This window comes from Mus caroli, chromosome 18 (assembly GCF_900094665.2).
Source record: "Mus caroli chromosome 18, CAROLI_EIJ_v1.1, whole genome shotgun sequence".
Lineage (NCBI taxonomy): Eukaryota > Metazoa > Chordata > Mammalia > Rodentia > Muridae > Mus > Mus caroli.
In genome coordinates, this window is record NC_034587.1 from 73,581,712 (window position 1) to 73,592,722 (window position 11,011).

The 11,011-nt window shown below is 49.0% G+C and overlaps 1 protein-coding gene across 2 annotated transcripts in view; it reads left to right on the forward strand.

Moving 5' to 3' along the window:
• Positions 1-11,011, forward strand: part of St8sia5 (ST8 alpha-N-acetyl-neuraminide alpha-2,8-sialyltransferase 5) — a 68,244-nt gene that overhangs the window by 43,350 nt on the left and 13,883 nt on the right. For both annotated transcript variants that reach the window (XM_021150930.2, XM_021150931.2), the window contains 2 exons: positions 1,587-1,679; positions 10,033-10,119. In XM_021150930.2, the coding sequence (XP_021006589.1) occupies positions 1,587-1,679; positions 10,033-10,119 (180 nt within the window). The remainder of the gene's footprint in view (positions 1-1,586; positions 1,680-10,032; positions 10,120-11,011) is intronic.

An 11,011-nucleotide genomic window follows, 5' to 3' on the forward strand; every position in this document is an offset into this window, starting at 1 on the left:
ACAACCAAGACTAGCCATTGCACTGACTAATAGCATGGTGAAATGGGGCCATGATGTACGCTGCTGTCTGTGATGTAATCACAAAGTTGCTGCCATGATTGTTGTTTCTGAGAACCGTCCTACCTCCATCTGCCCCATTTCCCTTTTCATGCTTCTCAAAGAGCAGCTTGGAATCAACTTCTTAAGAATGTTTCTGATTGGTTGGATCTAAATTGTTTCCAGGGCCTTAGCCTCAAAGGAGTCTGGGGAATGTAGTATTTAGTATGCCCATTTAATAGTGCAGATGAGAAAGAGATAAGAAGGTCATATTCTCTAGATTTGAGATGCTCACCATTTGAAGGACCATAGATACAGAGACAGATTATAATATGATATATTATTTGTTCTAATTAAGACATAGTGTATCGAGCCCAGGCAGAGGAACCACATGAGAGCTCCCAAAGGTGTAGGCTCTGACCTAGGTTCTGAAGTTGAGTTTGCTGAGTGAGAGAGACAGAGAAGGCTTCAGAAACAAGAGGGAAGCATACAGGGAGGCTGAGTTTGATATTTCAGAGATCCTCAATTCTTAGTTCTAATGAACTCACCTAATTCTTTTATGATAAAGATACAAAGCCGGTTGATTTTGGGAGTAGGCGACAGCTCATTGTACAGAACAATTTTTTGGAGGCAAGCATCCAACCTCTGTGCTACTCCTGCAGCCCACGCTTTACAATTTTTCAGTCAGCATATGCATGTCGATAGCGTCAGATTGGTAATGTGGTGACGGCCGCCATAGTTGGGAAGGTCCTGGGACATGCTTTGAGGATGCCTGCGTTCCTGGTTCTCCCTCCGTGATGGCCCTAGGTGCCTTTTCCACTCTGGCTCTTGAGGGTTACTTGTCAAGAGGCCACTGAGACCCCACAGTCTGTGTGTCAGGTCCTGCAGTCTTCTTGACTCATGACTGAAGCTGTCCAACACTCCCGGCTGAAGAACCACGTGGGAGTAGGAGAGGCCACAAGGAAAGGAACACCTGGCTTCTGCCCAGGAAGGGGACTCCTGACTCCAGGGCTGTGGGTACATCAGCTGTTCTGGTAGGAGGATGCGGCATGTCACAGGCAACACTGCGTGGATCCGAGCTGCAAGGGAACAGATGGAGAACGGAAATGCTTTGTAAATGGAAAAAAAAAATTGGTGACAGCCTCAACTTTGCCTGTGGCTGTGTCACAGGACGTTGTCCTAGGAGCAAGAGAAAGTCAAAAAGGGCAAGAAAGGATGGGGCAACTCTCTGCCTGCCTCCCAGACTGGCTGCTAGGCACTGCCGATCTCCAGCTCTGTCTGTTCAGAGCTCATCGAGGCTGCCCCATCTCCTCCCTCCCAGCCACTCATTGGCAGTGAACCCTGTGCCTGTCTTTCACTGGTGACTGAAGTGGACTTTGTTCCTATACTTGCTTATAGTGCAGTGGGGTTGCCCTGCCTAGAGCCAGCCCCTTATTGGTCCTGTGGTAGGGTGGGTTGGCTTGTTTTCTTTGCTGGACTAGGATCCTTGGCCAGCCCTAGATAACCTGGTCTGTTTTCTCTGCGTTACCTCTGTCCCTGTTGCTTCGTAGGTACTTCGAGTTTTACAAGGAGCCTTTAGAGTTTAACTCCACGAGATGCCTGGAGCTGCGGCAGGAGATCCTGGAGGTGAAGGTGTTGTCCATGTGAGTAAGGCTGTGCTGGGCGTGGGTGGAGGCTGCATGTGGAGGTGGGCGGGCTCCAGAACAGACGGAAATAAGAAACACAAGACAGATGTCACAGACGGAAAGTTAGACCTTCCATGGGGCACTGGAAAGGCTTCGAAGATGTTTTATAACAAAGGGCCACCTTTGCAAAGTCATGTCTGCTGACTGAGCATTGAAGTCCCCGGCTCAGTTACCAGCCTCCTTGATTATCATCACTGGGCTTCTTCTGTTCAGTAGAAACCCAAGAGGCCTGGGTGTGCCCACTTGAAATTCAGTATTAGAATGTAGAGTAGGGTTAAAGCCTTGCCCAGTTGATGCTGTCTTTTACGATCTTAATTTCTTCGAAGGTTTTGTTAATGAAGTGATACAAAACCCAGTTGTTTCACAATGGGATATTGTGAAGTAGCCAGTCTCTCAGACATCAAGTCTGCACTCCCGAAGGACCGGTGTGTCCTTCCATAGTGTCGGGGCACACACAGCATCTCTGGGTGGAGATTCGTTAAATACATTTTCCTATGAGTGGCCAAGAAGCAACCCTTACTCCATCTCACCCCACGGCCCATCACCCGCAATGCTCCCAGAGCCAGTGGAAGGAGGACCCAAGCCTCTTACTGGGTGCTCACTTGAGTCTTCCCTCCCTCCCTTGTGACACCCATGGATCCAGCAGGCCAGCCTGGAGGAATCCAGATTATATTATAAAGTTATGTCAGGCTCTGGATCTGTTTGGAAACAATCACATCTGGTCATGGACAAGATAAAATTTATACAGAGGTAATGCTGGTTGGCTCATATGGACTCATGACGCCCTGACATAATCCCAAGGACTCTGCCATGGCTGGCAGCCAGAAGCCAGGGAGTGTATGTGGGTCACAAGGGAAGTATAAGCTTGTGTTCAGACAGATCTGGAACCACAAGCTGATTCAGGGCCCTGACAGTAATTATCGGGCAAATTACTTAATTTCTCTGAGCCTCCCCGAATGTATAAAATGGAGATGGCATTACCTACCTCTTAGGTGTTGCTGCCAACTAGTGGAAATAGTTTGTACAATAGGGAGCAGGCATTGCCTGGGGTGGGGGCAGTGCACATTGACACTCTGTAGGTATGAATGTTCTACTCTCTTCTCTCCCATTTCTTTCTTCTATAAAATCGGCAGCAGTGGTTTTTCTGAGTTATACACATACTCTGAGAGTGAACTTTCCATCACTATAATGAATATATAATGAGATAATAACTCAGAGGTGAGCAGGCCCATTGTCTTGGGGGTTGTGTTGAGACAGTGTGCCATGACAGGGAACATGAGGTAGAGCAAAGCTGTTGTCTTCATGACCAAGCAGGAAGAGGGAGAGACCAGGTTCCCACCAGCACCGTTGAAAGCCAGTCCCAATGACCTTGAGACCTACTGTGTGGCCTTACCTCTTTTTTCTTTTTCTTTTTCTTTTTTTTTTTGAGACAGGGTTTCTCTGTGTAACCCTGGCTGTCCTGGAACTCACTTTGTAGAGCAGACTGGCCTCGAATTCAGAAATCTGCCTGCCTCTGCCTCCTGAGTGCTGGGATTAAAGGCATGGGCCACCACACCCGGCTTGTGGCCTTACCTCTTAAAGGTCTTAAAGGACCCACAACCTCCCAATAGCATCACCCTGTGAAACAGCCTTCATCACGTAGGCCTTTGGATGTATAGACTCCATATGCATTGCTGCTGCTGAAAGTCCCAGGAGGGACTCCCTCCCATGGGAGAGTTCGGCTGGATTGTCTGTCATGGTTATGTCCCTGTAACGATCAGCAATCTGTGTGCCTTTCTAGAGACGATGAAGCCTACCTCCTGCGGGGTCTACTTTGCACTGCCATGAGCACACAGCACTGTGGTCCCGGCTCTTGCGGAGTCCGTAGCAACAGTGGGGAAACAGACAGGACTAACTTAGAAGACTAACTCTTAGGGTGACAGAGAACTTGATCTAGGGTGGGTGATGCCAGGCAAGGGTTTGCTGACAAAGGGCAGATAAGGCTCTGGTCTATGGGGTGATAGTTATTAATTAGGCCAAGAAGAGTCTAAATGGGACAGTTGGTATGAGCCCTTGAGGCAGGAAGGTCCCTGCTGGGTCCTGGCTCAGAAGGACCAGAGCAGCTTGTAGGTCAGCATGTGAGGAGGAAAATGGAAGCTATGGTACCGGAGGATTCGTGGTGTACCTGTGTCTTTTTTCTGGGGACTGCGGAAACCGGTAGACAGGATTTGGGGCAGTACACGGGAGCGTGGTTTAATAGATGTTGTGGAATACTTCCCAGGAGTTACGTGACAACTCAGACCTCAGGTGGGAGCTGATGGTGCCTGCTTATCATCTCTCAGAATTAAGGCCCTTACGTGGTTGACTGGGATCCCAGGGAACCCCTGTTGGCAGTGTTCCTCGGGTTTCAAAAGAAAAACAGTTAAGCTTTAAATTAGAAAACATAATTTCTTCATGGGTGCTTCCGGGTCCAGACAGGAAGTGCAGTGTAAGCCCATACACTGCTGTCTTCTGTGTGTTGTTGGTGATCCCTCCATCACAGAAGCCATTATCAAGCCATTTCATTTCTTTTTCTATTTTTTTGGTGTGTGTGTGTGTGTGTGTGTGTGTGTGTGCATGCGTGTGTGTGCAAAAAACACGAGTTTGTGGGGAACTAATGCATGTGCATGTGGAGGTACGATGTTGATGAGTCATCCCCATCACTCCTCCATCTTAGTCATTGAGGCAGGCTCTTCCAGTCAAACCCAGAGCTAATGATATGGCAGGTCTTGCTAGCCAGCTTGCTGTCTTAGCTTTCTGAGGCTGGAGTTATAGGCCAACCATCCTGTCTACTTGCCCTTCACATGAGACCCGGGGATCAGAACTCCAGTCCTCATACCTGCATGTCAAGTGCTTACACCATCAAGTTGTCTCTTGAGCCCCAGATGAGTCTTTTTATTTCCTCCGTGTTCCGGAGGCAGGATCATCAAGAGGAGTCATGGGGCCTCTCCTCCTGGCTTGCTCACGGCTGTCCTTTCAACACATCCTCACAGCTGCCTCTTGGTCTACGTCTTGTGTCTTATTCTCTTCTTATAAGAGCACCTGCCATGGACCAGGGCCCACTCCATTTTCCCTCCTCCTCCTCATCCTCCTTCCTCTTCTCCTTCTCCTTCTTCAGACCCCTTCTTCAAATACTGTCACACTGAGGTTAAGAGTCACACATATGAATTCTGGGGAGACATAATTCAGCCAATAAGAGTTGTTGTTATTGCTGATATTTAGAGACCAAATGAGAAATTGCCAAGACACTTAGATTTGAACCCACAGACAAATACTTCAGAGAGTAAAGAACAGTCTCAGATTGCCCAAATGGCTGCGATCACACTTGCCCCTTGTTGCAGACTCATTTTGGTGGGCTTTAGGTCTTTCCACAGTTGCCATCCGTTCTTCTCTCTGTCTTCAGGATACCTTGTCTCGTTCCTCAGGATGGATTCCTGAGATGAATAGCAGTTCTAGCTGTTGGCCTCAGGCCTAGTCAGTCTTGCATAGACGATTTCTTCCATGGCAGCTGTTCTGTCTGGGGACTTGAGTTGTGGAAGTATAGTGAAGAAAAGGCATATCGCAACTAAAGGCAAGACTGGGCCATTCACAGGAAATCACTTGTGGCAGTCTATGGGGACGCAGGGAATAGCAAGCCTGGTGCATCCCTTCCTGGATTCCTAAGCTGAGGGTCTGTGTGTCCTCCCCAGGAGATGTTGGAGAGCTCAGAGGCCGGCTGCTGTCCCGATTATCTGGGTACTCTCAGTCTTTGCTCTGTTCCAGCCTAGTCCCATGACCTCGATCACAGCAGGACTGACCTGAATAACAGGGCAAAGGTCAAATCCCATCCATGGATGGATGCACACACTGTCCCTTTGGGCACACAGAGTGTCAGCTGGTATTTTGTTGGAGGACACAGGGAGATGTGTGATTCCCGAGGGAGTAACTTTGATGCAACATTTCTCAAATCAGTGGTAAAAATCAGTCAGCCAGAAAACACCCACGTGGAGAGCGCCCTGCTTCCGGACAGTGTCAGAGGCATGAGGAATCTAATTCTTCTGTGGTGATTCGTTATGAAAATGTCTGCTGCTTATTCTTGTCCAAATTATTTATGCTAGATCCTAGTCCTGTGTCTGTTTTAAAAAGTAAACCTTCGGTTGCCACTTCATGTTCTCACCCACAAGTCGTTCACTGCCACACCTCTCTGGCTTCCTTTTCTATCTTTGTAGAGCTGGGTGTGGTACAGACAAGTCCAGCAAAGAGGTCAAACAGAGCAGCCTGGAGCCAGGGCCACTAGCAAATGGTCCACTCTCTGGGCTAGGAGGTCCTTTGTACCCCGCAAAGCTCAGATCCAGAACGGTTTTCAAAAGGCTGTGTCCTCTCCTAAGTGGGGCTCAGTGAAGTCAGGTCCTGAGCCCAGGTATCTCTGGATTAGACACTGCACAGGCTCAGGATGTGGGGTACAGTGAACACGTGGGTGGAGAAAGTGGAGGAGATTGGGGTGCAGACAGAGTAGGTAAATATCACAGGCCCTGGAAGACCTGGGGCAACAAGGGAGGGCAGCGAGGCTCCCTGTGTGATGAGGTGAATCACAAAAGCGTACAGCACTAACAGTCCAGAGCTTGCCCCAGCCTTCTCAGCCTAGCTCCATTATGTGGACTCTCAGCTATTCCTTGTGGTAAGCACCATTATCCATCCGAGGGATGCACGCAAGCTGCTGGAGATTTGCTCACTTTCCCCTCGTTCATAGATCCTCTGCTTTGACAAGTGAGGATTCCACCTTTCTCCTTCCAGCCCAACTCCCTCCTCACCTTTCCCTGCTTAAGGGCGCTGTGGTTTGCTCCCAAGAGTTCATGTGCTAGAGACTTTAAGAAGTGGGGCCTAGAGGGAGGCAGCTAGATCCTTAGGGTTAATGTAGCCCCAGAGCTGGAGGGGCAGGGCAGGAAGGTCTCTGGATCTCCTCTGGCTGGATAGTCTCCCTAAAACGGCGAGCTCCAGGTTCAGTGATAGACCCTGTCCTCATAACTGAGGTGGAATGTCACTGAGTAAGACACCTGACACCTGAGGCTGGACACTGACAAAGGAAAAACTCTGTTTGGTTCAGAGTTTAGAAATGGGAAGTTCCAAGATCAGATGGCGCCATTGCTTTGCGCTCTGGCGAGGGTGACTTCTGGTCTCCACACAAATAAATACACACGTATATGCCTGTGCATCTGAATGTGTGTGTTCAGGTACACAAGAACACTACACTACACTACACACAGACACACAGACACACAGACACACACACATACTCCAGCATGCATGCTCCAATATACTATACTATATTATACTATACTATACTATACTATACTATACTATACTATACTATACTATACTAACACACACACACACATACTTGAGCATGCACACTCCCTCATGTGTGCACATGTACACACATGCACATGCACGGACACACACATGGAGTTCAGGGGTGGGTACTGGTTGCTATAAAAGATTAAACCGGACTCCTAACTATCCCAAGCTTTCTGTCATGCCCCATGACAGCTTCTGAAACCTCGCCAGAGGGTGAAGCAATGCAATGGCGCCATCTGATCTTGGAACTTCCCGTTTCTAAACTCTGAACCCCACAGAGCTTTTCCTTTGTCAGTGTGTCCAGCCTCGGGTGTTTAGTCTTAGTGTTAGAAAACAAACTAATCTAAGATACACTGCTTAGTTCTAGCTCTTCTATGGATGGCTTACCTGAGTTGGCTGGTTTTGTTTTTGTTTTTCTATCAGCTAAGTGTCTCTAGGTCCTGGGCCACAAAAGACAAGGCTGTTGGCATCACCTTTGCCCTTTCAGGTTAGAACCCAGAGCTGATTTGTGTTCCCCTTACTTCTATCTGTTCTCAAGTCCCAGGAAACAGTGGACGAGAGAGAAGGGTTTGGGTCCCTTCATGCTTACATAATCTCTCCCCTTTCTTCCCCCCCTCTCCCTCTTTTTCTCTCTTTCTCTCCCCCACCCCCTGTCTCTCCAAGGGTGGCTGTGGATGTCCGATGTCTTCTTTAATTGCCGTATCTTCTGGAGATAGGATCTGCACGTGTTTTAATTCTGTCATTTTTCTTTTGCTCCTTTGCGTCTCCATCCTAATAAAATTCCTCAGTGTCATCTTGCAGCCCTTCTGATGCACTCTCTCCAGAGCATTGTCCTTAGAGCATCCTTGCCTACGGCAGTGAGATTGTACTGGATATCTTTGGGACATCAAGGATGTCTGTTTTACAGTAGCTTTCTCTGTGGTCATTTTACCTGGTAGTTTATCTTGTTCTGTCCCCTCCAGGGAGGTTCAGTTACTGTTGGTTGTTCATATTCAAATGGAAAACAATTAGAAGCTGCTAGTTCTGTGTCGGAAGAAGTTGGAGATGAAGGAGCAAAATGCTCCCATCTTTAACAGGGAATGCTGTGGACTTTAGAGAGGAATGAAGTTCCGCACATCATCGGACATCAACTATCTGGTTAGGGAAGTTGCACGGTGTGAAGTGGACTGAATGGTTTTGTTTCTTTGCTTTCTCTTCAGTCCTGAGGAGAAGGGGTCCACCTCAAGACCTCCTGCAGGATAGGCTTGTACTCTATCTAACACCAAGCTCTGGTCCCAGCCCTGATGGCTCACGGCCATTTACTGATTTTCAGGCCATGCCCCTGGTTTTAGAATTTTGGGAAGTGGGGGTTGGGGGAGGAGACTTTGTAATCCTTGACTCTCCTCTTCTCCTTCTGTGGGCCTGCTGAGAGCATTCTTCCAGAGACAGCTGTCCCTGTCACACTTTTTCTTATCCTGGCAGATTTGAATAATTTGTTTTTCTTCTGGCATGTTGTTGGTGCTGAGAGAGAAAGGAGAGCCGATCTGGGTCAGCCCTTCATCTTGAAGGTGAAGGTGTTCTGCATATGTATAGATAGTGGCTTTTTACACACGTGACTCCATTTGCTCTCTCCAACAACCTCTGGAGTGAGCAGGGCTGAGCATGGGAGAGCCATCTCTCAGATAGAGCAACAGTGTCCTGAGAGATTCAGGGACTTACCCAGGTCATACTGAGTTGGGGAGGGAGCCAGGGTTCAAGGCTGGGTGTCTAAGCCTTGACCTTGGCCCAGGAGGTGACAAGGGTAAGGGAGACACCCAGAATAAGGTCTGGATCCTGGGTACATACAGTCAAGCTTTGGGTCCTGGCCTGAAGGGTTGGCAGTGTTGCATTTCTCTGACGTGTTTGAGGCAGTTGCCAATCCTGCTCTAGGGGGCTGTGAATTGCACAGAGGTAAGGAGAGAGGAGCAGTGGGTGAGCAAAGGTGCCGCCCTGTGATTGATGGCCGAGGTGGGCAGGGCTGCTGCTAGAGATTCGAGGAAGTTGCAAGGAAGGCTTGCTTTAGGCAGGAAGAGGGGGTTCCTTTAACTACCAGGCATGCCCCTGCCAAAGGGCCTCTGTACTCAGTCTAACTGAGCTGCACTTTGGCACGGTGGCTCACATACACATCATTTCAAGACTCTGTGCAAGGCTCCTCTCTTCAAGAAACTTCTGGCCAACCACGAGGCAGTCGCTTCCCCAGTCCTTGGCTCTGCTTCTCCTCCCTTTTTCAGACAAGGCGGTCTGTGCTTCTTTGAAACAAGTCTTCCCTGTTATCCTGGGATCTCCATGCAAGTATGGAGGCGCCACATCTACTCCTGTATTTTCACACCTGGCCAAGTAGAGGTGTTCAATAAGTAGACTTGATCTGAGCTCTGGTCCATCCAGGAGCTCATTGGTCAGGCGTGCTACCCAGCAAAGCCCTTCCAGACACTTGCTGTGCATCTCAGCACTGAGGGAGCTTGGAGCTCAGGCTGATGTAACAGTAGAGTTATAATTGGTAAAGCTATCATCTTTTGTGGGCTTCAGTATAAGAGAGAGTCACCTATTTAGACACTGTCCCCTTTCCTGACAGTGCTAGGGAACATCCTGGTGCAGAGATGTTTAAAGCCAGCATCACAAGGGCCTGGAGTTGTTCTGAAGAGAGTCTCAAGTCTCTCTCCTCCTCCTGACCTACTTGGGGAGGGAGCGCCATGGTTGTGAGCCTAGTACTCTGTGTAGTGCAGGGCTGGGCAGGCATTCTGATATGGAAGTGGTCTTGTTTCCTTTACTGAGAGTTTTCTGAGAGTATGGTGAGCCTTTGAGGGGAAGCACGTGCGAAAGTCGACTTGCTTGAGGTGAAGGTGGTTAAGATGTGCGGATACAGACTGAAGGTGGATTTTTCAGGGACCGTGTGGGTACAGCCTGACCTTTTCCTCCTCTGCCCTGTTCACTGCTCCCACAGGGTGAAGCAGTCTGAACTGTTCGAAAGGTGGAAGAGTCTCCAGATATGCAAATGGGCAATGGACACCGCGGAAGCCAGCCTCTTCAAGTACGTCTCCTCGTCGTCGTTGTCATCTGCCCTTTCTCCTCGTGGTGCGGGTCCCCACTGCCACCTCTTCAGATGCCCATTATCCTGTCACACCCAATTCTCAGTGGGCATCTGCCTGAAGCTGGACCCTAGGGACTTAGGGATGCCAGCAGTGGCCAGGTCACCATGTGGTCATCTAGTGTCTGCCATTCTTGGCTATGGCCCTTGCTGTGCGGCCTTACCTGGTTGGGCCCGCAACCTCTACCTCAGGCTGATATATACCAAGGCTCCAACAAGTGAGGTGCTTGCCTAAGGTCCCTCCATAGCTAGCCCTTACAATCTCTTTGTTTCTACTTCCTGTCCTGGGACAGTGGCTCTACCCACCTTCTTGGAATCCCATGCTTCTGTCTGATGTCGGGGCCTGGCCGTTGATATTTCTTAACTGCTCTCTAACCACAATTAACAGGCAACAAGAGAGGCAGTAGCTGAATTTCCAGGCTCTTCTGCAGGAGCCAAACGGATGGGAGGCGTCCAAAAATGCTTTTTTGTTAATGATGCGCTTTGGGGTTTTCTCCATTGCTAGTCTCCTGCCAGCTTGTGGTATCACTCCAGGGCAGGTAGACCTTACACTAAGAAATTGATGTAGTCCTGGCAGCTTGTGCCTCAACTGGGTTTCAGCCATTCAGGTTCAAGTTTAAATGAAATGGGGAGCTACTGACAGGAAGGAGTCTTGCACAGGAGGTTGTAGAAAGTAGGTGTCACCAAGAATTTGTATTTTCCTTATCAGTAATTTCAGTTTGTGGTAATTCCAGACCAGGAAGTCTCCTCCCCTCCTCTCCTTTTCCTTCCCCTCCCCTCCCCTCTCCTCTCCTCCCCTCTCTTCTCCTTTCCCCTCCTTTTCCCCCTTTTCCCT